Source organism: Schistocerca serialis, chromosome 6, assembly GCF_023864345.2.
Source record: "Schistocerca serialis cubense isolate TAMUIC-IGC-003099 chromosome 6, iqSchSeri2.2, whole genome shotgun sequence".
NCBI lineage: Eukaryota > Metazoa > Arthropoda > Insecta > Orthoptera > Acrididae > Schistocerca > Schistocerca serialis.
In genome coordinates, this window is record NC_064643.1 from 695,728,518 (window position 1) to 695,756,285 (window position 27,768).

General features: G+C 39.8%; 1 protein-coding gene across 3 annotated transcripts in view; it reads right to left on the reverse strand.

Annotated features, from left to right (window-relative positions):
• LOC126483791 (endoplasmic reticulum metallopeptidase 1-like) overlaps positions 1 to 27,768 on the reverse strand; it is a 237,637-nt gene that overhangs the window by 73,142 nt on the left and 136,727 nt on the right. For all 3 annotated transcript variants that reach the window (XM_050106960.1, XM_050106958.1, XM_050106959.1), the window contains one exon: positions 12,922 to 13,102. In XM_050106960.1, the coding sequence (XP_049962917.1) occupies positions 12,922 to 13,102 (181 nt within the window). The remainder of the gene's footprint in view (positions 1 to 12,921; positions 13,103 to 27,768) is intronic.

Below are 27,768 nucleotides of genomic sequence, written 5' to 3' on the forward strand. Positions count from 1 at the left end.
AGATTAGCATCTCCAAAACGAAAGTAATGTCAGTGGGAAAGAAATATAAACGGATTGAGTGCCAAATAGGAGGAACAAAGTTAGAACAGGTGGACGGTTTCAAGTACTTAGGATGCATATTCTCACAGGATGGCAACATAGTGAAAGAACTGGAAGCGAGGTGTAGCAAAGCTAATGCAGTGAGTGCTCAGCTACGGTCTACTCTCTTCTGCAAGAAGGAAGTCAGTACCAAGACTAAGTTATCTGTGCACCGTTCAATCTTTCGACCAACTTTGTTGTATGGGAGCGAAAGCTGGGTGGATTCAGGTTACCTTATCAACAAGGTTGAGGTTACGGATATGAAAGTAGCTAGGATGATTGCAGGTACTAGTAGATGGGAACAATGGCAGGAGGGTGTCCACAATGAGGAAATCAAAGAAAAACTGGGAATGATCTCTATAGATGTAGCAGTCAGGGCGAACAGGCTTAGATGGTGGGGTCATGTTACACGCATGGGAGAAGCAAGTTTACCCAAGAGACTCATGGATTCAGCAGTAGAGGGTAGGAGGAGTCGGGGCAGACTGAGGAGAAGGTACCTGGATTCGGTTAAGAATGATTTTGAAGTAATAGGTTTAACATCAGAAGAGGTACCAATGTTAGCACTGAATAGGGGATCACGGAGGAACTGTATAAGGGGGGCTATGCTCCAGACTGAATGCTGAAAGGCATAATCAGTCTTAAATGATGATGATGATGATGAACTGCAAAAAGTATTTACGAATACAGTGATATTTTATTGTCAAGAGAATGTACAGATTTGACTTCTAAGAGCTGCTACAACTCTGTTAAAGTATACCTTGACTCATTTCATCAATATGAAATGTGATTCATTCATCTTGTGTATGTGATTTATCATCTTGTGACATACAATTCTCAAATCATTTGGTTTTATGTATAGGATGCATGCCAAGTTTTATGATGAGAATGATTTTTATATGAAATACGAAAGTTTGTATGACTTTACATACATTTCTGGGATACAGCTTCATAAATATTTATTATAGTTTTCTGAACACAAAAAATTAAATTTACAATTCACTTTTTCAAACTGTGAAACTGTTGTCAATAAATTCTTCAACAGAACAATAGCACTTTTCCACCAGAAGGGTGAATAGTAATCTTTTCCAGTGAATAACGCTCCCCATTAAATACATTACTGCCTGGGCATAGCATTTTAAACAGTGTGTCAGAAGTTATAAATCCTTCTAATGACAATTGCTGTAGTTGCAATGGAAAGTGTATGTTGCTTTTTGTACAAAAAAATCAACACCTCATGTAATGTAAAGGGAAGGGATGAATAGTATTTTTAAATATTTAACAGTAGTTTCCCCTTAGTATAGGCTCTACAGAGCACAATGAAGAATTAGCAATTATGGACAGCAAATGTAATCATCCTCACCCTTCTCTTTTCTTGCAGCATGTAAGGGTACTACATTGACTGGGGTGGCAAGTTCTTTAATAGGTGGACATCCACTTTGAACTACGAGTAAGAGACAGAGGATACGAGCCAAGGGATGAGTACAGAAGCACAGTGTGACTTGGGATGAGTACAGAAGCATGGTGTGACTGAAGATAGGAATTCATTCAGTGAATAAGTAGTGGAAGAGGATAAGTAGTGAAAGTGTACATTAATTGAAAAATTCAGGGTAAATTAATGTAATAAGATATTCTGAACCAAGTCACGTCAGACACTTTGTGGTTCCAATGTTTAAAACTAACAATTGTACGTGCATATTGAGAAATGCTACTTCTCCAAAATAGTACTCAATTTAAAATTCTGTAAATTTCATGAAAAAATATTCCACACTGATGGTAACCAGAATAAAACGAGTTGTACAGAGGATGACAAGTATGACTGCAAAATGAAATATAGTTAGATTGAAACTATGTCTAACAAACATTGTCTTTATATAATAGAGGGAAACATTCCACATGGGAAAAATATATCTAAAAACAAAGATGATGTGACTTACCGAATGAAAGCACTGGCAGGTCGATAGACACACAAACAAACACAAACATACACACAAAATTCTAGCTTTCGCAACAAACGGTTGCTTCGTCAGGAAAGAGGGAAGGAGAGGGAAAGACGAAAGGAAGTGCGTTTTAAGGGAGAGGGTAAGGAGTCATTCCAATCCCGGGAGCAGAAAGACTTACCTTAGGGAGAAAAAAGGACGGGTATACACTCGCGCACGCACACACACACACACACACACACACACACACACACACACACACACACACACACATATCCATCCACACATATACAGACACAAGCAGACATATTTGAAGACAAAGAGTTTGGGCAGAGATGTCAGTCAAGGCGGAAGTGCAGAGGCAAAGATGATGTTGAATGACAGGTGAGGTATGAGTGGTGGCAACTTGAAATTAGTGGAGATTGAGGCCTGGTGGGTAACAGGAAGAGAGGATATATTGAAGAGCAAGTTCCTATCTCCGGAGTTCGGATAGGTTGGTGTTGGTGGGAAGTATCCAGATAACCCGGACGGTGTAACACTGTGCCAAGATGTGCTGGCCGTGCACCAAGGCATGTTTAGCCACAGGGTGATCCTCATTACCAACAAACACTGTCTGCCTGTGTCCATTCATGCGAATGGACAGTTTGTTGCTGGTCATTCCCACATAGAATGCATCACAGTGTAGGCAGGTCAGTTGGTAAATCACGTGGGTGCTTTCACATGTGGCTCTGCCTTTGATCGTGTACACCTTCCGGGTTACAGGACTGGAGTAGGTGGTGGTGGGAGGATGCATGGGACAGGTTTTACACCGGGGGCGGTTACAAGGATAGGAGCCAGAGGGTAGGGAAGGTGGTTTGGGGATTTCATAGGGATGAACTAAGAGGTTACGAAGGTTAGGTGGACAGCGGAAAGACACTCTTGGTGGAGTGGGGAGGATTTCATGAAGGATGGATCTCATTTCAGCGCAGGATTTGAGGAAGTCGTATCCCTGCTGGAGAGCCACATTCAGAGTCTGGTCCAGTCCCGGAAAGTATCCTGTCACAAATGGGGCACATTTGTGGTTCTTCTGTGGGCGATTCTGGGTTTGAGGGGATGAGGAAGTGGCTCTGGTTATTGCTTCTGTACCAGGTCGGGAGGGTAGTTGCGGGATGCGAAAGCTGTTGTCAGGTTGTTGGTGTAATGGTTCAGGGATTCCGGACTGGAGCAGATTCGTTTGCCACGAAGACCTAGGCTGTAGGGAAGGGACCGTTTGATGTGGAATGGGTGGCAGCTGTCATAATGGAGGTACTGTTGCTTGTTGGTGGGCTTGATGTGGACGGACATGTGAAGCTGGCCATTGGACAGGTGGAGGTCAATGTCAAGGAAAGGGGCATGGGATTTGGAGTAGGACCAGGTGAATCTGATGGAACCAAAGGAGTTGAGGTTGGAGAGGAAATTCTGGAGTTCTTCTTCACTGTGAGTCCAGATCATGAAGATGTCATCAACAAATCTGTACCAAACTTTGGGTTGGCAGGCCTGCGTAACCAAGAAGGCTTCCTCTAAGCGACCCATGAATAGGTTGGTGTACGAGGGGGCCATCCTGGTACCCATGGCTGTTCCCTTTAATTGTTGGTATGTCTGGCCTTCAAAAGTGAAGAAGTTGTGGGTCAGGATGAAGCTGCAGATTTATTGATGACATTTTCATGATCTGGACTCACAGTGAAGAAGAACTCCAGAATTTCCTCTCCAACCTCAACTCCTTTGGTTCCATCAGATTCACCTGGTCCTACTCCAAATCCCATGCCACTTTCCTTGACGTTGACCTCCACCTGTCCAATGGCCAGCTTCACACGTCCGTCCACATCAAACCCACCAACAAGCAACAGTACCTCCATTATGACAGCTGCCACCCATTCCACATCAAACAGTCCCTTCCCTACAGCCTAGGTCTTCGTGGCAAACGAATCTGCTCCAGTCCGGAATCCCTGAACCATTACACCAACAACCTGACAACAGCTTTCGCATCCCGCAACTACCCTCCCGACCCGGTACAGAAGCAAATAACCAGAGCCACTTCCTCATCCCCTCAAACCCAGAATCCCCCACAGAAGAACCACAAATGTGCCCCACTTGTGACAGGATACTTTCCGGGACTGGACCAGACTCTGAATGTGGCTCACCAGCAGGGATACGACTTCCTCAAATCCTGCGCTGAAATGAGATCCATCCTTCATGAAATCCTCCCCACTCCACCAAGAGTGTCTTTCCGCCATCCACCTAACCTTCGTAACCTCTTAGTTCATCCCTATGAAATACCCAAACCACCTTCCCTACCCTCTGGCTCCTATCCTTGTAACCGCCCCCGGTGTAAAACCTGTCCCATGCACCCTCCCACCACCACCTACTCCAGTCCTGTAACCCGGAAGATGTACACGATCAAAGGCAGAGCCACATGTGAAAGCACCCACGTGATTTACCAACTGACCTGCCTACACTGTGATGCATTCTATGTGGGAATGACCAGCAACAAACTGTCCATTCGCATGAATGGACACAGGCAGACAGTGTTTGTTGGTAATGAGGATCACCCTGTGGCTAAACATGCCTTGGTGCACGGCCAGCACAACCTGGCACAGTGTTACACCGTCCGGGTTATCTGGATACTTCCCACCAACACCAACCTATCCGAACTCCGGAGATAGGAACTTGCTCTTCAATATATCCTCTCTTCCCGTTACCCACCAGGCCTCAATCTCCACTAATTTCAAGTTGCCGCCACTCATACCTCACCTGTCATTCAACATCATCTTTGCCTCTGCACTTCCGCCTTGACTGACATCTCTGCCCAAACTCTTTGTCTTCAAATATGTCTGCTTGTGTTTGTATATGTGTGGATGGATATGTGTGTGTGTGCGAGTGTATACCCGTCCTTTTTTCTCCCTAAGGTAAGTCTTTCTGCTCCCGGGATTGGAATTACTCCTTACCCTCTCCCTTAAAACCCACTTCCTTTCGTCTTTCCCTCTCCTTCCCTCTTTCCTGACGAAGCAACCGTATGTTGCAAAACCGTATGTTGTTGGTGTAATGGTTCAGGGATTCCGGACTGGAGCAGATTCGTTTGCCACGAAGACCTAGGCTGTAGGGAAGGGACCGTTTGATGTGGAATGGGTGGCAGCTGTCATAATGGAGGTACTGTTGCTTGTTGGTGGGCTTGATGTGGACGGACATGTGAAGCTGGCCATTGGACAGGTGGAGGTCAATGTCAAGGAAAGGGGCATGGGATTTGGAGTAGGACCAGGTGAATCTGATGGAACCAAAGGAGTTGAGGTTGGAGAGGAAATTCTGGAGTTCTTCTTCACTGTGAGTCCAGATCATGAAGATGTCATCAACAAATCTGTACCAAACTTTGGGTTGGCAGGCCTGCGTAACCAAGAAGGCTTCCTCTAAGCGACCCATGAATAGGTTGGTGTACGAGGGGGCCATCCTGGTACCCATGGCTGTTCCCTTTAATTGTTGGTATGTCTGGCCTTCAAAAGTGAAGAAGTTGTGGGTCAGGATGAAGCTGCAGATTTATTGATGACATTTTCATGATCTGGACTCACAGTGAAGAAGAACTCCAGAATTTCCTCTCCAACCTCAACTCCTTTGGTTCCATCAGATTCACCTGGTCCTACTCCAAATCCCATGCCACTTTCCTTGACGTTGACCTCCACCTGTCCAATGGCCAGCTTCACACGTCCGTCCACATCAAACCCACCAACAAGCAACAGTACCTCCATTATGACAGCTGCCACCCATTCCACATCAAACAGTCCCTTCCCTACAGCCTAGGTCTTCGTGGCAAACGAATCTGCTCCAGTCCGGAATCCCTGAACCATTACACCAACAACCTGACAACAGCTTTCGCATCCCGCAACTACCCTCCCGACCCGGTACAGAAGCAAATAACCAGAGCCACTTCCTCATCCCCTCAAACCCAGAATCCCCCACAGAAGAACCACAAATGTGCCCCACTTGTGACAGGATACTTTCCGGGACTGGACCAGACTCTGAATGTGGCTCACCAGCAGGGATACGACTTCCTCAAATCCTGCGCTGAAATGAGATCCATCCTTCATGAAATCCTCCCCACTCCACCAAGAGTGTCTTTCCGCCATCCACCTAACCTTCGTAACCTCTTAGTTCATCCCTATGAAATACCCAAACCACCTTCCCTACCCTCTGGCTCCTATCCTTGTAACCGCCCCCGGTGTAAAACCTGTCCCATGCACCCTCCCACCACCACCTACTCCAGTCCTGTAACCCGGAAGATGTACACGATCAAAGGCAGAGCCACATGTGAAAGCACCCACGTGATTTACCAACTGACCTGCCTACACTGTGATGCATTCTATGTGGGAATGACCAGCAACAAACTGTCCATTCGCATGAATGGACACAGGCAGACAGTGTTTGTTGGTAATGAGGATCACCCTGTGGCTAAACATGCCTTGGTGCACGGCCAGCACAACCTGGCACAGTGTTACACCGTCCGGGTTATCTGGATACTTCCCACCAACACCAACCTATCCGAACTCCGGAGATAGGAACTTGCTCTTCAATATATCCTCTCTTCCCGTTACCCACCAGGCCTCAATCTCCACTAATTTCAAGTTGCCGCCACTCATACCTCACCTGTCATTCAACATCATCTTTGCCTCTGCACTTCCGCCTTGACTGACATCTCTGCCCAAACTCTTTGTCTTCAAATATGTCTGCTTGTGTTTGTATATGTGTGGATGGATATGTGTGTGTGTGCGAGTGTATACCCGTCCTTTTTTCTCCCTAAGGTAAGTCTTTCTGCTCCCGGGATTGGAATTACTCCTTACCCTCTCCCTTAAAACCCACTTCCTTTCGTCTTTCCCTCTCCTTCCCTCTTTCCTGACGAAGCAACCGTATGTTGCAAAAGCTAGAATTTTGTGTGTATGTTTGTGTTTGTTTGTGTGTCTATCGACCTGCCAGTGTTTTTGTTCGGTAAGTCACATCATCTATGTGTTTAGATATAAACATTGTCTTTAATTGGAAATATTTCTTATTACTCATAAGTTACAACCAAGGACATTACATTATTTATTACATTTCAATGCAAAATTTTTCCAGCTATATTAAAAGATCAAGACAGGGACAGGGCACTGGTAACACACACATGGTCACATCTCTTAATGTTCCCTTGTTCGTCTGTTTGTAGCATATCCATCTCCAACCAAATATATTCCAACAGCCTTGATTAAATTTGCAACTGCTAAATGAGCATTGTAAATATTGTAAGAAAAGGAGGACTGTTACAAGTGGGGTGTACTTGTATTTAAAGTGCTAAACTCTAAGTGTACTTCAGCTGAGGCTTCAAGTATCTGTCAACTTCAGGGGTACTTTGGATTTGGTAATATTAATTATATCATATGAAGTGGTTACTCCTGCTTTATAATTGGGACTTTTCTTAAACCTACATAAAATACCAACAGCTAAATGTAATGTAGATTGCTCATACTGCTTAAATATGTGCTCATGTGAAACTGAATTGCAGACTGATCTTCCAATTGCTCTGACTGTTTCAAACACAGTATAAGCAATTGCTCCATTTTTGGTGTATCTTCAGTTCCTCTTTTTACACATTCTGGTATTCACCTTTTTTTCCAGCTTGACTGAATTACTAACATGAATGTTGTTCTTATCATGGTGGTCTATCTGAAGACTAGTTTGACACAGCTCTTCACACTAGTCTATTCTGTGCAAATCTCTTCATCTCCGCATAACGATGCAACCCACTTCCTCCTGAATCTGCTTGCTGTACTGAAGTCTTCATCTCCCTCTGCAGTGCTTACCTCCCACAGTTCTCTCTAATACCATATTAAGTACTGTTTGATGCCTCACGATGTGTATATCAAGCAACAGCTTCTGTTTTTTTCCAACTTGATTCAGAGCCTTTTCTTCATTTTCTGATCTATCCATCCAATCTTCCATATTCTCCCACAACAACACATTTCAAAAATCTTCTATTGTCTCTGCGACAAAGCAAGCTGGAATATTTTGACTTCCCATCTTGTTTTGCCATCTACCTCCTTAAAATACATTTTTTTCACTTTTAACTAATTACCATTAACATACATAAGTATAATCTGCATTTTCATAAAAGAGGAAGGTTGGCCCTCAGTTTTAAAGAATATAACATCAGATCTAATTTTGTGCTTAGTTTTATGTATGTAATTTTTCTAATTTATTTTGACTATTCCTAGTTAATACCTTTTGTTATACGGTGAAATCAGTAACTGTTTCATAACTTAAATTCCATTGTTGATGTCTAAACAAATATCAGTTCTGTACTAAACATAAACATTTGGGGGAACAACTAATAGTATTCTTAAAGGATGTATTTGGCTCTAATTGGAAAGATGTTAGCAAATCCAGCCCTTAATTAATTCCAAAGTAATTAATAGTTTTGTTAAAAGTACTGTTTGCATAACGATATCTGTTAATTTCATCATTTAAACAAATAATTCGGCCGAACTTATATTTCATAGTCAATCAATAATTATGGGTTTAGAAACTAAGTTGCCTCAGAAAGTTAAGAAAATTGCTTGTACCTGCCCCTATGGGTAATATTAGGGATTTCTTGAATTATGTTGATAAAGTGGAGAGGGTGAAGCCCTCAGTGGCAGATCATAGGAGGCATTTTGATGACAATAATCAATCAAGGAGAGAATTTCAGGTAAACAGGATGAACAGGACTAATTACAGTAGATATTCAAGGAATGGTTGGGTGGTGGATAACCAGAATGGGCATGGAAATGATGGAAGAAATTCAAGTAAAAGAAATGGAGGAGATGACTTTAATTCTGGATCAAACCATTTACAGTAGATAATGCCCAAGTTCTGGCTTGCACTCCAGCAGGTAGTGATGAAGAGCCACTTGTATATAAATGTGATGTAACCACAGGTAAGGGTAATGAAAATTATTGTAGTAAGATGAGTGTAATTTCTAATTCTAGTGAGATGTTGAATGATGGTGTGGGTAGCAATGTTTATCCCATAAAAGGAGAGGAGGAACTTATTATAATGAAATCAAGTGATGAAACAGAGTGTGTTGCTGTTGCTCAGGATGTCCAAAGTGTCAAAATGTATGTTAAATTTTTAAGAGAACATAAGGAAGTCAGGTGTTTAGCTTTATGGTCTAACACTGGAAACAAGGATCAACTAATTAGCCAAATATTTGAGGACAGTGAAAGTGACAGTGGGTCTGATTCTGACAGTAGTGATGAGGATGAGGTACTTGAATTTATAATTGATGATGATGGCCACGTGGTAAGTAAAGAAAGAATAAAGGAGGATAATATTAGGTCTAATGAAGAGTAAGGGTGTGAGAGTTGTAGTGAGGACATTTGACTGTGTGTGATAACCATTTTGGTATGCAGGATGATAGTTTTTCCAGGGAAAGGATTAATGAGGATTTGTTGTATGAAGAAGATCATATGGTAAGTAAAAAGGAAGTGAGGCACCCTATAATAACAGCAAGGGTACAAGGGATACATGTTAAGTGTTTACTGGACAGTGGTAGTGACGTGAATGGCATTTCACAGGCATTTTTTGAATTTATTAAGAACACAAAGGGTATAGTAGTAATGCATGTTTCTGGAATAAAAATTACACTGAACAACAAATTTGAAGCGAAAGTATGTAAATTGCATGATTTTGAGTTAGTTGTGTTTATTTCAGTATAAAATGATACAAAATTATCTTCATAAATATTTAGCTCTAGTTTTTTAAAAAGTAATCTACATTTTTGTGTAAATAAGTCATTAACTAAATATGCATTCATGTTCCAAGCTTCAACATAACAAATTTTAAGTGAATAATTACTTGAATTATGTTATGTTTTATGCATTGATAAATTTCAGTGCCATTCTGGAAATGCAAAAGTAAAATATTAAGAAAAAATTAAGATAATATTAAATGAATGAAAATACTTCGTAAGTCTACTTTGTACCAGAACTATGTAAAGCACAAAAGAAAATATATAAATTAATTGGCCACAAATGTATATAAAGGATTACAAATGTTAAATGTCCACATGTACAGTATATACAATTACATATTTTGTTCAGAGATAAATTCAGAAGACTACTGTTTTCACTTGGCTTGATGTTTATACACATATTCGGGAACATCCCTTATGACAGTCCAGCAGTAATCTGCCAAAATGGTAGGGATCCACATTCTGACGTACCTGTTCTCAAATTTGGCAATATCTTGAGGAAATCGCTCCCATGCTCATCACTTACCACACCACAATCTTTGGGGAAGAAGTCAAAATGACTACGTAAGAAATGCTATTTTCAGTGACATGTTACAACCAAGTTCTTCATAAGATGACAACATGTAATCTACAATCTCCTTGTAATTTATTGCTCGTTTGTTCCCTAAGAACTGTAAACAGACTGTCGTAAAACATTTCCATGCATGCTTCTCATCACGTTGTATGTTTCCATCAAAAGTATGGCCTCTAAAAAGCTCTCAAATCTGTGGGCCTACAGAGATGCCCTCCTTTACTTTGGCATCACTTAAGTAAGGGAATTTTTGCCCTAATTACTTAAATGTGCCCCCATCTTTGTTGAATCCATTAACAAAGTTTTTCATGAGACCCAACTTTATGTGCAAGGGGAGGAGCAGAAACTTTTTAGGGTCTACTAGAGGTTCACTCTTAATATTCTTTATATCTGGTTGACGAGATTTTCTGATGGGCCATTCACGTTTACTGTGATGAGATGCACGAGCTCAGCTATCCCATTCACAGAGAAAGCAGCAACATTTAGTATACCCTACCTGCATACCTAATAGCAGTGCAGCCACTTTCCAAGTCACCACAAATCTGCCACTGAGAGTCATACTTGATAGCTTCTAGTAAAATTTTCATGTTTTGGTATGACTCTTTCATATGCACACTATTCCCAACTTGAATAGAAGGAAGCTCATTACCAATGTGTAAAAGCACTGCTTTTAAGCTCAACTTTGATGAATCAATAAAGAGTCTCCACTCATCAGGGTTGCAATTAATTCTGAGAGCCTTCATTAGATCATTTATGTCTACGCATATCACAAGACTATCTTGCATGTTAAAAAAAGGAGTGAATTGTTGCTCTCTTCTGTGGTAAAATGAAACATTTTCATTGATTTCCAGAAAATTGTGCTGCTGCAATCTTGATGCTAAAATCTCATCCTTAGCTTTAGAGAGCTCCAAATCTCTAATGAGGTCACTTAACTCATTTTGGGACAAATTTTGTGGATCATCAGTTGGTGATATATTTGGAAGAAACTCTGGATCTTGTGATGTACATGGTTCAGAACATTCAGAATCCCCGTCAGAAGTAATCTCGTACTCTGTCAGTGGTTCGGGTATTGGCAATCCTTTCCCATGTAGAACTGGACAGATGGCAGGTGGAATGTTTGGATAGATTACTGTCTGCTTCTTCTTCTTCTTAGATATTCCCTTCTTGATATGAGGGACCACACAAAAGTACCAGTCACTGACACGGTTAGTTGGCTCACGCCACATCATGGGTACCAGGCATTGAAAACACACACACACACACACACACACACACACACACACTCACACTCTCTCTCTCTCTCTCTACGCTGCTGTAACTATGCAAGCCAGTAGCAAAGACCAGTTCCCCCAAGTGACAGATGGTCACACTCTACGAATCAGGAGTGTGGGAAAGTGATAAGAATAGGCTGAACTGTCCTTGAGCAACAAAAGATAGCAACGAGTCCCGTATCAGATTTGGCACCAAGATGCATAGCTCTTCAAGGAACCAATCTAACAATGCTGAAGGCTTTATCCACACTGATGTTTATGCAACAATTCCAGCTTCTAACAACTGACCTGCAAAGATTAACAACACAATTAATGTAATGTTACAGATGATTAGCAGACTTAACTGACTAACCACGAAAGTGCACCCTTGTGCAGGTAGATTCGAAAGAATCTGAATAGCCCACCCCAGTCTAGTAACGCCAGCCGGAAGATATTGAACAGGTATAGATCACAACTGCTACATTTCACCTAAAATTTTAGTCTGAAGAGTGTGATGATCTGAACTGTGGAAACAGAAACAGATTCAGTGCACTGTTTTGTGAATATGACTATGCTTGAAGGTTATCATCAGATTACGGGATTGTTATTGTCATTAATGGGTACAGACTGGCTATCATACAAAATAAATAACTGTACAGACACTTTTTCCACATTTTGGTTTCAATTAATAAATGAGGTGTCCTCATGTGTATAGAGACTTCATTGTACCACAAAACAGCTTTAGAAGAGATGAGGTAAGCATACTTCCAATCAAGAGCAGTTTGTGGTTCATTCAACATAGCCCCTCACATGTAGCCTTCTGCAAAGTACAACTTGTGGGGTTAGTCTGTCATATCGTAATGCATCACAGCAGGAACTACTACATATTTTAAGAGGGGAAACACTACAACAGGACTGGGGACTGGGATTTTCCTATACAATCTTTGAAAAGTAACTCCTTCTATAAGCCTTTTTTTCCCCCCACAGACTGAGTGAGTCTTTCATCTTTTAAATGTATGCCTGATCTATCACTACAACTATACAACAACTCTTATAACTAAAGTAGCGTGTAGTAATGTTGTAAATTGGTTCAATGATCATGTAATACTTAGAACAAAAAAATTAAATTAAATATTCTTTAACACTTTCTGAAGTACTATTTGTCTTTCCTGTTACTAACAGAATCCAAAGAGGCTAACATAATTTAAGGTCTATTAACTACTTACAGGGTTCACATTTCTTTAACTGATTGTCAGCTGTAGAATAGCATGATAATTTATTTACAAAAAATTCATTACTTAGCTCGTATATTCAACATACTTCTTTGGTGGTTCTTGCTCATTATAACGACAAGATTGGCAACTGTGGGAAACAGAACAAAGAGCATGAGCAGAAATGATAGACGCAGTTCGAACATTGTACTCAGCAGCATCAGGAAAGTCCATATGAGCTGCACAAATGTACAATATAATTGTGCTTGGTGTTCACATGCAAGAAGATTCTGAAAAAAAGAAAGAAAACAAAACTTGAAATGACACTGTCTCACTCTTTTGCACCACATTTTAAAAACTAACATTTTAGAGCTACTACGAGGGTTCAGAAATAATTCAAAATCCAGGAAAAAATAAATATTCCTACCAAAAATTACACAGTTTTGCATGGATACTATCAACCATAGGTGTGGTGGATTACAAGTCTCCATTCAAAGTCATGAAAAATTCTTAATAACAGTTGCATACAACTTTTGGTCATATGTGCAAATGTTGGTGCAGTTTGGCTCCTGAAGCATTGCAAATACTAAAGTTTCTGTTCTCACATACTCCTATACTCCTTCATTATTCCCACAAGAGAGCAAACTCCTTGTACATTGAATTGAGGTAGACTGACCCTCCATGCTTTAGGCATAATCCGTATCACTTCAGCAGGGAGGTTACCTTCATAGTCTCGAATGTTATTGAATTTAGCATATATTCAAGAGTAAGTAAGAAACACATATTTTTTTTGTTTTCTCCAAAATCATTCTTGCCCTGAGATACAGGCCTCCAAAGATGATGCTGCAAACACCATTTTGAAGATGTGAATTTTGGAAAACTTTTTTAAAATACTGTATCTCTGTAACAGTTCTAGATATTTTGTTAAGAGTTTTTTATTTGAAAGATAATTGCTTTATGATTATAATCTGCATGATAAAGACTTCGTTGTACTTATGGGAGGCGCAAACGATGTCTACAAAAATGAAACAGCGAGTGCAACGCGCGATCTTAAACAGTGTCTGAGGAACCTCACTCACACTAACGTAATACTTGTCAATATTCCGCATCGCTATGATCTTGTAAGATGGCCATGTGTTAACAGGGAAATAGAAAGTGCCAACAGTCAGTTTGCAAAAATCTGCAGACATTTTAAAAACGTGAAATGCGTTGATATAAGCAGTATTGGACGTAGATTCCACACGCAACACGGACTTCACCTGAATGGCTTGGGGAAAGAATATCTGACAAGCCTGATAACCAGGGTAATAAAAAAACCATCAAAATAAATTCAAAACCAAAACGATAATTGCATTGCCATCGCCTGACTCCATAACGAAAACGCTTCAAAAAAATTCATTAGAAACTTCATCAGCAGCAGCAAAACATGTAAAAAAAGACTAAATTTTAACAGAAAGAACAGTGGACATCGATTTCAACAACAAAAGAACTACTGTTCCTCATCAGCCAAGTATTATTTTAGACGAAAATAACAAAAATGAGAAGACTCCAAGTTCACAAGGAAACACAGCAGTAGTGGTAGAACCAACATTTGAAGTGTCAGAAACAGCACCACCATCAACAACAACAAATAGAAGGCTGTTGGACAGAAGAAATGCTGAGCCTCCTTCTCATCTCAACGATTTTTTATGTGTGGGCCTGAAGAAAAAGAAGGGACAACAGTAGGTAGTGTCAGGTGTCTCCTCTCTCCTGTCTCAAGGCAGACTCCAATGGATTCTCAGTCACGTAACAGCACTAATAGAATGAAAAAGCAAGAGGAAGGCATCTCGTTCTTCCATCAAAACATAAGGGGCCTCTTAAACAAAACAGATCAACTCCTTATTAACATTAGTGAAAAGGACAGTATAAATAATGCCTAGATTTTGTGCTTAACTGAGCACCATATTACTGATAAATGTGCCTTGCCATCTATAGGAAGTTATACTTTAGTAACTTACTACTGTAGGGAAAGTAAAGATAAAGGTGGAGTAGCAATTTATGTTAAGGATAGTGTAGCATACAAAGCTATAGATATTAAGAAATATTGTGTGGAACAACAATTTGAGGCATGTGCCACAGAAATAACAACTAAATTATACCCAATAATAGTGTTGGCTGTCTACATGGCTCCTTCAGGTGACATAAAAACTTTTCTGCATTCAATGGAACTCCTACTGTCATGGTTACTTTCAAAAGCGAAGGATATTGTAGTATTAGGTGATTTCAATATAAACTTTTTGACAGAAAATAAGAATAAAATAGACTTTGAGATTGTGATGACCTTACACAATCTGACATCAGTAATAAACTTCCCAACAAGAATTACATCCGAGTGCCAAACTATGATAGACAACATTTTTTTAGATGTAAGTAGACATCAGAATTATATTGTCAGGCAGGTTATAAGTGGGCTTTCAGATCATGATGGACAAATTCTCACTATTTATGACGTTAATCTGTTCAAAAAAGAATTTCCTCGATGGATATTCATAAGAGTAATTAATGAAGAGACGAAAGGAACTTTCAACCACAGGTTGCAGCAAATGGATTGGTCTTTAGTATATAGCCATGATGATGTTGATACTAAATTTAACTGTTTTATAAATGAATTCTGTGCTCTTTTTGAAGAAATATTTCCCAAGAAGTGGGTCAGAAACAGGGCTTCCAATTCTGTAAGCAAGCCTTGGATTACAAAAGGTATAAAATAGTCATGTAAAACCATAAGGGAAACTTATGCTGCAATAAGATTCTGTAAAGATGTAGAAAAATGGGAACACTATAGAATATACTGTAAAATTTTGAAGAAACTAATACAGAAATCAAAAGCCCTTTATTATGAGAAGAAAATAGATAATTCTAATAATAAAATAAAAGCAATTTGGAGCATTGTAAAAAAAGAAACAGGAAGAGATACAACAAGTAAAGAAGATATAAATAATATCAGATATGAAGGTATCCTAGTAGATAACCCCAAAACGGTGGCTGAGATTTTTAATAAACACTTCCTATCAGTAACTCAACAGATTGGTTGCAAGCCCAATGTCGATGAAGCTGTAACTCTTTGTCAAGCCGTATATTCAAACACAATTTCAGAAATGCACCTTAATCCTGTCACTGTAGAAGAAATTCAAAATATCACCATGTCTCTAAAAAGTACGAATTCTGCAGGGGTTGATAATATATCTAGTAATTTATTGAAATATTCTTGTGTGTGGATAAGGGACATTCTCGGTCATATTTTCAATGCTTCCCTTCAGAAAGGTGTTGTTCTCAGTAGACTTAAGTATGCCATTGTGAAGCCCCTGTACAAAAAGGGTGATAAAGATGAACTAACTAACTATCGACCTATCTCTTTGCTGACAGTTTTCTCCAAAATTCTAGAAAAGCTAATACATGTAAGAATTACTGATCATCTCATGAAGAACGAAGTTCTCAGTAAGAGCCAGTTTGGCTTTCAAAAGGGCCGTTCAACAGAAGATGCAGTCTACGCACTTGCAAATGAAGTCCTAGAAACTCTTAATGAAAAAATGCTAGCACTTGGTGTCTTCTGTGATTTATCCAAAGCGTTTGACTGTGTTGATCACCAGATTCTCTTGCAAAAAGCAAAATTAGTAGGAATAAGTGGTGTTGTGGGCAATTAGCTACAGTCGTACCTCCAAGACAGAAAACAAAAAGTTGTGTTGAATAGTTTGGGTGGAGTATGTGACACTTCCTCAGATTCTGAATGGAGTTCCATTACATGTGGAGTGCCCCAGGGCTCAATTCTTGGGCCACTATTATTCCTGATTTTTATAAACGATCTACCATCATGTACAAGCCTGCCGTGTAAATTTACATTATTTGCTGATGATACCACAATTTTTATGAGCAGTAGAACAGACAACAATCTTGAGGAACTCACTAATCACGTACTCTCAAATATGGTTAATTGGTTCAAGGTGAATGGTCTCTCATTAAATTCCAGAAAGACCAGCTTTATTCAATTCTGTACAAAAACAGAAAAAGAGAGAGAGATAAGTGTGACATGTGGTAATCAACCAATAGTTAGAACGGAAAGAACAAAATTTCTTGGAGTGCACATTGACAAGAAAATGAATTGGTCTTCACATATTATTGATCTCTGTAAGAGGCTTAGCTCTGCTACCTATGCTTTACGGGTTGTCACTACATGTGTTGAACCTAACACTGCAAAAGTGGCATATTATGGCTATTTTCATTGTCTCATTGAGTACGGAATTATTTTTTGGGGCAACCAGCCATTAGCAAGGAAAGTGTTCATTGCACAGAAGTGAGCTTTAAGAATTATATGTGGATTGCGCCCAAGAGACTCTTGTAGAAATAGTTTTCGTAATCTTAAAATATACACAACTGCATGCCAATATATTTTTTCTCTCATGTGTTTTGTTTGTAAAAATATAGATATATTTCAACCAAACAGTAATTATCATGAGCATAACACACGGAGGAAGAATGACATACACAGTGAACTCAGAAATTTGAGCCTGGCACAAAAGGGTGTCCACTACACTGGAGCAAAACTCTTCAATGCTCTTCCTCCCAAAATAAAGACAAAGATTCACAACAATAGTGAGTTTAAGAAAGCTCTAAAAATATTTTTGCTAGAAAAAGCTTTTTACAGTCTAGATTAATTTTTAACTAAATAAATTGTAATATTTTAATATTATATAATACAAGTTGACATAATGCCACTATGAATTTTATTTAACCTGAGCTCTGTAACTGTGTGTGCTCCATATCTGTTTTCTGTAGTGTTTTAATGAGTCTAAGAAAATATGTATTTTCTTTTTCTATATTGCTGCCCAAAGAATTTACTGTATAAATTTTTATATAATTATGTACTCAAATTTCTGTATATGCTATAAGATTATCAGATTGTATTTGTAAAAAACTGACTCGTTCCACGTCCTTGTGTATCCAACACAGTTGGACCTATGGAACACGAAATAAATCAAATCAAATTAATCAAATCAATTGTATCCTCCATTTGGACTTATCTGTCAAAGTTCTTTTACTGCCACCTTTTGAATTTTTTTTATAATTTACAGAAATATTTTTTTTTTTTTTTTGACAATGCTGAGCCAGAAAAGTTAGATATTTTCTGTTGATTGGTACCATGTAATACTATATTCTCTGTAAAGGAGAGCTTCCACTTTTAAGTTGGACAGGTGTTATTTTTAAAGAGTCATTTTTTTTAACTTTTAAGGATAATTATGTCTTCACTGAAGTTGTTTCTTGCTAATTTCTTTGTTACAATGTTTATTTCTTTTGTCTTTGGTGCAATTATTTCTTAAACAAATACAGAAATGCATATTTACAAGAATAAAATGCTTAACTGTTACAGTTTTGTACATAGTGTTTTAAAAATTGAATTGAATTGAATTGAAAAATCATTAAAAGTGTCTTGGCTTACAATTCACACCAATACTGAAATATCTTCATCAGCAAGACATATTTATAATTTACATACACCATTCAAACCTACAGATTGTAACCAGTACTCTTGGTGAAGTTAACTATCACTTTATATAGACAAACGTCTTTAGTACACAAAAGAGAAGAAGCTGATTGAGGAAGATGGTAGCCCATACTCAGCAATGTCTTTAGAAAGACCAACCGTTCACGGTCAAATTTGGGGCACATAAATAAGATGTGGTTGACATCAGCTTCCGACTCAGGATCACACTCACATGCTGGTGAACTGTAAACGTTGATCCGATGTAGATGTTGTGGGAAAGAGGCATGATTGAAGCGGAGTCTCGTGATGGTAGAAATTGTGGATCGGTCCAGATGTGTCCTCATGAACCACGGCTGTGAAGGAATCCGAGGTTGTAGCACTGCATGATAACCGCCTTTTGTCTGTTGAGAAACGTGCCACATTTCCTGCCATTGTTGTCTTGCGTGATCCTTGACTTCACGTAAGTAGTCTGTATAAGGAAGGTGCAGATCCAGGACAGTGCCTAAGGTTGCCGCTTGTTTGGCTAATGCATCAACTTCATCATTATAGAGGATACCAGAGTGGGAAGGTACTCACAACAAATGGATCATCTGGCCCGTGCATGTGCTGCGAATATATTCAGATATCACATCCAAGATATAACTGTTGGTTGTTTTGTTCCATCGACTGTACTGAATGTTTTTAAGAACGTTTTGCGAGTCAGATACTATCAATATCTTGGGGAAGGAAGTGCTAGAGACAAACTTAAGTGCTTCCAAAACTGCCACTGTCTCCGCCGTAAAAATAGAAGTGCTCGTAGGCAGTTTGAAGGTCATGGTTGTTAATTGCAGGTTTCTGTATTGTCGCTGTTCAGTGCTAATTTGTTTACTGAAGAGGCTTCTAACACATCTGACACCATCCAGTGAGGTTTGTATTTTCATGAGGAATTTGCTAGTTGACACAGCTGGAGTGTATTTTGTGAAAAGGACTGTTTGAAATGTCTTATGACTGGGGCCATAGGAGAGTGAAGTGCGCTGACTATTTGTATATCCATAAAAGAGTGATATATAAGACAAACAAAAAAACCAGACTTTGTTGAGGTTGTTTCAAAGTGGAGATGTTTCCAGTGACGACTTTTTGTCTTCTAAATGTTTTGACAGAACAACAACAATGATAGTATCTGAACAAGGTAAAGCCTCCCATGATGCACATTTTGCATCAATAAAGGAAGAATTAAATACGCTGAATCAGTCAACTAGTCCTGTTAAGAAACAATTGTCAGTGAAGTCGAGTCATAAGCTCTTTGCATCAAGAATGTACAGAGAAATTACTAAAGCTATGGATGAATACACTACAGCAAAACTGACCACGCTCTTCAAAGTTGAAATTCCATCTTCAAAAGAAAATGAACCAAAGCACTCTTGCACCTCTTGCCAGGAATTTTTCACAAATACCAATTCAGCTGTCAAATATCGTGCATCCTACAGTCAAAAGGTGCAAGTTTTAACTATTATTCCAGAGACATTTTCAAAGAAAACAATTTTGAACCATGTGCCATCAGTATCAAAGTACATGGTAGACAAATCAAGAAATGTGAGGTCTGACAAAGAAGTCTTTGGAAGACCAAATCCCCATTACAGTCATCCTGCAGAAGCAGCTCAAGTTCAAATAGCGCTGTTATTTTGTCTGGAAGATAAATGGGACTGTTCTCGCCAGAGTGCCAACAAAATAGGCACTATAACTGTAACAGCTGAACATCAAAAAGTTTTGAAAGTGAAGAGGTACATGACTCACAGTATTAAAGAAACTTCTGCAGTTTATAAGAACAACTATACAACTTCACATATTGGAAGATCAAAATTTTATGCACTATGACCTAAGTGGGTAGTTCCACACCCACCTAGAGATGTCTGTTTATGTGTGTACTGCATGAATTTTGAACTTCGTGTGATAACGTTGAAGAACTTACTGGAGCACGTGACATACGACACCTTCGTTGGGCGTGTGAAGTCATTAGTAGTCTGTGATGTAAAGCGGGAGACTTGTTTGTTTCAAGAATGTGGTGACTGCCTGGAAAGGGAGGACTGTCTTTACAGGCACTTGGCCTGGAAGACGTATCAGATAACTCTGCAGAAATTACATATGTGACATGGGAGGAAAATAAACTAATTAAGAAAACTGTTGCCTTTGAAAGTTTCATTGATGAACTTGGTAAATGGTCAGTGAAAGCAGTAACACACCAGCATCTGAAGAGATTGTAACAACAACACATTGCAGAAGTGAAAGGGTGTGTACAGGCTGAAGAACTATGTTTAGTGCTTCACAGTGATTTTGCTGACAAGGGAACCTCCCCATCGCACCCCCCCTCAGATTTAGTTGTAAGTTGGCACGGTGGATAGGCCTTGAAAAACTGAACACAGATCATTCGAGAAAACAGGAAGAAGTTGTGTGGATCTATGAAAAAAAGAAGATACAAACTGAGTAGTCCATGTGCAAGATAGGCAACATCAAGGATAAGGCGAGCTTAGGAGCGCCGTGGTCCCGTGGTTAGCGTGAGCAACTGCGGAGCGAGAGGTCCTTGGTTCAAATCTTCCCTCGTGTGAAAATTTTTCTTCCTTTATTTTCGCAAAGTTATGATCTGTCCGTTCGTTCATTGACGTCTCTGTTCACTGTAATAAGTTTAATGTCTATGTTTTGTGACTGCACCGCAAACTTACAGTTCGGAAAATATTCATTGACCTTGTTATTGAAGTCGCGAGCTATATTTGCTGGATTCATATTGCCCATGGAATACATCTCACGTATTTAATGCACTCCCGTCCAAAGTAGCGAACAGTCAACTGCCAGCCAGTGAGCCTCGTTAGCAGGAATACTCCTCTTCCGTGTGCTGTTGTAGACTGACATCGTGTGTTTCGATGATTGTTTAGGTGTAGCATCCTCATGCTACAGCGCAGTTACCTCGCATCGGACAGACGGACGAACAGATAATAATTGTCTGAAAATAAAAAAAATAAACTCTTCACTCGAGGGTAGACTTGAACCAAGGACTTCTTGAACCGCAGCTGCTCATGCTAACCACGGGACCACGACGCTCCTGAGCTCACTTCATCCTTGATGTTGCCTATCTTGCACATGGACTAGTCAGTTTGTATATTTTGCTATTTTTTTCATAGTTTCACACAACTTCTTCCTGTTTTCTCGATTGTTCTGCGTTCAGTTTTTCAAGGCCTATCCACTGTGCCCTAACTAAATCTGAGGGGGGTGCGATGGGGAGGTTCCCTTGTGAGAACAGGTCTGTAATTCTCCCACAAGAAGTACAAGGGTATCATTGGAGTAATGACCAGGTTTCAATTTTTACTAGAGTGACATATTTTCAAAACAAGGCCACAAGCGTTGCAGTTATAAGTGATGACTCTGGACGTGACACAGCACATGCTTTGCTAGCAACGCGCATAATTCTTCAACTGCAAACAGGTGCAGAGAATCATTACTTCTGACTGCTCTCCTAGTCATTTTAAAAATCGTTACCAGCTGTTTGAATTGAATATGTCGCTCGTGCTAACTGACTGGGTGTACAGTGCTACTAGTCACGGGAAGGGGCCTTGTGGTGGTGTAGGAGGCCTTCTGAAGCACCATGCTACAAAACATAATCTTTCCAGACCAAATACAGCTGTGATTCAGAATGCTGAGCATTTTATGAGAGTCGTGAAATCTTACACATCCACAGCCCTTATTCTTTTGTCCAAAGAGGAAACGAAGAATTCAATGAACAGAAAAAAGAAGAATGGTCCAAACTGCTCCTGTGAACGGAATTCAGAAGACACATTTCTGGACTCAAAGTGATGGGTGAACTCATATTGCACACACTTTAAAGAGCAAGAAAGAAGAAATTGTGCATGACTGTGACTGGTGGATTGCAGAGATTATAGACACCAGTTATGTAGTTAAACGAAACTGTAGTGACTTTATGCTGCTGCATGGACCAACTGCTGGAGATGGGTTTCCAGCTGAAGGACAGTAACAACTCCATCACAGCTCACATCCTGTGTTCACAATGTTTTGAAGATTTAAGTGCTCCAGTTCATATTGGTTCAACAGAAAGGCATCACTCTATATCAAAGGGAGATTCTGAAGCAGAGGAACACATTTTTAGTTCACTGACTGTCTAATTTCAGTACAAAACAGAGTGCATAGAAGTTGTATAAATTGAAACCTTTAAGTCTTTGGACCTTTCAGATACATTTTGGAACCATTTAAAATACTTGAAAAATGAGTCTAATTCGTCTTTCAAAACTAAAATTATGTGAAATAAGGCTAGGTTTTGATTTTTATAAGCCTGTTATGTGATAATGTGGTGATAAAACAGGTTTTATGTATAGCAAAAATTTCAATTGTTAATAAAACCTGTTCAACCTAAAAGTGAAAACTCTCCTTTTCAGGGAATGTAGAATTCTATGGTACTAATCAACAGAAAAAAATCAAAATTTTATGGATTGGCATTTTTGAAAAAAAAAATTTTTTCCATAAATTATAAAAAAAAAGTTCAAAATGCTATAGTAAAAGGACTTTGACCATAAAGCAATTATCTTTCAAATAAAAAAAAACAACAACAACAACAACAACAAAATATCTAGAACTGTTTAAAATTTTTTCCAAAATTCGCACCTTCAAAATGGTATGCGCAGTGTCATCTTTGGAGGGCTGTATCCCAGAGCAGAAATTTTTTTTGGAGAAAACAAAAAAAATACATATTCCTTACTTAGTCCTTCATTTTAACATATGCTAAATTCAATAATATCCAGGACTATAAATGTAAGATTTTTTCCTAGCCTGCCTGAATTGATATCGACTATGCCTTTAATGTTTTCTCTCCGTGACATACCACATGATCAAGTCATTCCAAGATACAAAGTATTTCCAGAGGAGCCGCCATTTGATGTTTCTTCTCTTAAATGAAACATCTCACAAATAACCCGACACATACATTACCTAGAGAACCTCCCATTGTTTAGCATATACCACAATCCACCAGTACAACCCACCAGTATAAAAGCCTTCAAACTCTATCAAATTTTCATGTTTGAAAACTATAAATACCCACAATGACATCACAGTATATCTTTACCGACATGTGCTTCACTGACAAGAACTCCTCATTCTACGTATAAAGCAAATAAGTACTATGGTGGCAATAATGGAATATCCAAAAGTAAAGTCTTATACGTGCAATGGCATTAGCAACAGCAGAAATGGAAAATAAAAGAAATTATAATAATCCTCTTGATAAACCATACTGTTCCCTTATGGTAAACTTTAACCAAAATATATGACATAAGCATACAAACCCTTAGCATCAAATTTTAAATGAGTTACACCAGCATCATCTAAGCTCCCATAAACCACGTATATTATAAAAGGATAGATTTATCACAACAAAACTAATCAATTTTTGACACTATAACGTAATTGGATAGATAAGAAATCTACTCACCAAGTGGCGGCAGGAGAACACACATATAAAAGAGGTTTTACTTAAGCAAGCTTTCGGAGCCAGTGGCTCTTTCTTCCATCAGAAAGGTTGAAGGGGAAGGAAGAGAGGCGAAGGGAGAGGAGCTGGAGAGTTTTAGGACAAGGGGTAAACTATGGAAAAGTCACCCTGAATAGAATGACAGACTGATTGCTGGAACTGCACTGCAAGAGATTTGGAAACCTGAGAGCGTAAAGGTGGAAGACAGAGTAATATGCAGACAGAGATTACTGCTTAAACATCACACATGAGTTAATACAAGTCAAAAGCTAAGTGCACTGTACGTAACAGAGGTGAGAGGGGCGGCGGTGAAAAAAATAGATGGGAAAGAGAATGAAATATGCAGAAAAACTAAAACAGGGAGAAGCAAAGAGTAGTTACAGTGAAGAAATGCTGAGACGGAGGAAATTAATGTAAATTAAGGCCAGACAGGTGGCGAGAACAAAGGACATATTGTAGTGCTAGTTCCCACCTGCTGGAGTTCTGAGAAACTGCTCATCACTGCAGATGCAACAGCCATGGGTGGCTAGGCTGTATTAAACTTTTTGGTATGGAATGGGTTGCAGCTGTTGAGATGGAGGTATTGCTGGTGGTTGGTAGGTTTGATGTGGACAGAGGTACTGATGTAGCCATCTTTGAGGTGGAGGTCAACATCATGGAAGGTAGCTTGTTGGGTTGAGTAGGACCAGATGAAGTGAATGGGGGAGAAGGTGTTGAGGTTCTGAAGGAATGGGGATAGAGTGTCCTCATCCTCAATGCAGATCATGAAGATGTCATCAATGAATCTGAATCGTGTGAGGGATTTGGGATTCTGGGTGTACATGAAGAATTTCTCTAGCTGGCCCTTGAACAGGTTGGTGCCATGTGGATGCCCATAGCCATACCCCTGATTTGTTTGTAGGTGATGCCTTCAAAGGGGAAGTAATTGTGGGTGAGGATATAGTTGGTCATGGCAACTAGGAAGGAGGTTGCTGATTTGGAATGTTGGGTTGGGACAGCTAGTGTTCAATACCAGTAAGGCCATGGGCATTAGGGATGTTAGTGTAAAGGGGGATGGCATCAAAAATGAAGAGCAGGGCACTGTGTTGTAAAGGAATGGGAATGGTAGAGAGTTAGTGGAGCAAATGTTTGGCATCTTTTATGTAGGACGGTGGGTGGCTGAAGGTGTCAGTCTACGAAAGCTTCAATGTTTGTTAGCCCTTCCCTGTTCTCATTCCATCACTACACAGCCCTCTACTCCACCAACAAACCCTTCTTTTTACTTCTCCGCTTTTCCGCTAACCCCCCCCCCCCCCCCCCAACTCGCTCTCTCTCTCTCTCTCTCTCTCTCTCTCTCTCTCTCTCTCTCTCTCTCTCTCTCCCCCCCCCCCCCCTCACACTCTGTCTAACCTTCTGACTGCACATATCCGACCTACCCTCTCTCCACCTCATCCCTGCACACTCCCACAAGCAGCAATTTACTGTCCCCCACCCTTACCCTTCTATCTCTTCCCCTTCTCGCTGCAGCCTCCTCCTTACCCCCAGCCAGTTGCCTCTCCCATCATGTGCTGTTGTGCATGGTCTGGCTTCAGCTATAAGAGACTGTGTTCATGTGGATGTGAGTACCACTTGCATGCACCAAACCAGTGACTGAAGGCTTATGGATGCCAGGAAAGCCCCTTTCAAGAAACCCATGAAAAGGTTGGCTTAGAAAGGAGCCTTTCTGGTTCCAATGGCTGTACCCCTGATCTGTTAGTACGTCTGCACCACGAATGTGAAGTAGTAGTTGGTAAGTATACAGCTGATTAAGATGAGCAGGAAGATGTCATGGGTTTGGAATCAGGTGGGCAATGACTGGAGATATGTTCAGAAGCAGACACACCATGTACATGTAGGATGTTGATATAGAGGGAGGTGGCATCAATGGCAACAAGCAAGGTGTGTGGTGGGGGTGGGATGGGTATGGATTTCAGACAATCTATGAGATGGTTGGTGCCTTTAATATAGGAGGGAAATCTTTGTACTATGGGTTGTAGGTGCTGACCAGTTATGGCAGATATATGTTCAGTAGGTGCTTTGAATGCCAGAAGTTACAGGACAGCCAGGACGACTGGATTTGTGGATCTTGGGAAGAAGACAAAAGGTGAGGGTGCCTGTTCTGGGTGGGGTAAAAAGTTTTGTGGATTGAGGTGTCAGTCCTCATGAGGGGCCTGAGATTTTAAGGAGAAACTTGTGAGTTAATGAGCATTGTGCTCTCATTTAAGTTTATGGCCAAAAGAGTCAGCCTTCAGGAATTGTGAAACAAACCCTGTCATCCAGAACCAAATACCACAAAGGGTGCAGATTCACCGCAAGATGGGGAAACTCACAGGCGTCTATTGTCTATTGAGCCCTAAGTGCTGTAGTGCATGAGTGAGACAGACAAGAACCTACATCATAGGGAAACCCAGTAGAAGGCTTTTGTGGTTGAGGAGACGTAGCAGTGTTAAATATGGCGGACCTAAGATCAGCCATAAAGGGAAACATTTATGAAAATTATTTAATTCTGTAGTATTGTAGGGAATCAAGCCACAGTAATTTTAATCTGCCATACTCCATAAATTTTGATGGTGATTCCAATAAAACTTGAATACTGATCATATCTATAACAGTTTAGGATTTACTGTTAAAGTGAAATTAACAAGTTTTGTAATAAAGACCTGAATGCTAAAATCTAAACGCTTTGGTTGATCTTAACAACTGACATTTCATATACAAGTGCATCATTAAAATGGCAAACCTTGTAAATGTCAGCACTGTAAATTTATTTGTTTAAAAGATATAGTAAATTTAAATTACTTGACAGCATGAAACCTTATTGAATCATTAGATAATAGAATATTTGTTGTAACGTTTAGTGCATAATAGTTACTTTTGTTCTTTATTTATTTATCAGAAAGCACACTGGTGCAAGGCTACTGGCCATGACATTCAAAGCTAAGAAGGAAATTGTATTGGTTTTATGTAAAAAAATTTAACATTTATTATGTAATGGATATTATTGTTACTTTATTTAGAACATGAAAGTGGTCAAGCTTTGATTATTTAAATATGTTAAAGTGCAAAATATTGTAGAATAAGCTATAGCCAATCAGATGGATGGTTTCAGGAAAAAGGGAAATGCCCTAGTCAGTTGAGCATGCAGGAAACGCAGCTGGGGACGGACAGTTCGGCTGGAGACACCAAAGGGGACAGTACGGATTGAGATGTGAAAGTGGAAAGTCAGTCTTTAGGCAGCTAGGAAGTAAAATGACTTAGAAAATTTCACGCTGTGTAGTATCGCAGGACTTAGTCTCTGAGCAGTGAGCAGCCACGCACCTGGTGTGAACTCTAACTTTTCGCAATGAGATTGTGAATGACCAAACTGTGTCAAATGAAACGCTCGAGTGTAACAGTAACTCCAAATATGACCACTTTCTGTATTAGTTTGCTTTCTGAATAAACATTATTCTAACCGAATCGCAAGTGTGTGGCCTACATCATTTATGGGTCATTTATTTAGTTCCCAATACTATTACTACTGTTATTATATGATATGTTAACTTTGTATTTCACAAACTTGCCACCAGCCACACAATTTAACCAAAGGGTCACAAGTGCCTAATTTAGGGCGTATAATGCAACACGTGCGGTTCAACCCCTAGACAAGTTTGAGCCAAGACATTTCCATGAAGAGGAACCACATGTGAGCCCGACCATCTTGGGATGTTAGCTCACAAACTGCAGGTCAGTCTGAATCACAGCGATAGAATCTTGATGGCAGATGCTGTACGTAGAGGTGTCAGACAGCCAGCGCAAACCTTCACTAGCATACCCCTGTCATCAAGCACCCACAGTGGTACCTTCTTTCTCTGCTGGGAGGATGATGATGAGTCTTCAGCTTTTAGGGAGCACAGAGCCTGGACTTTTCCTGGAGT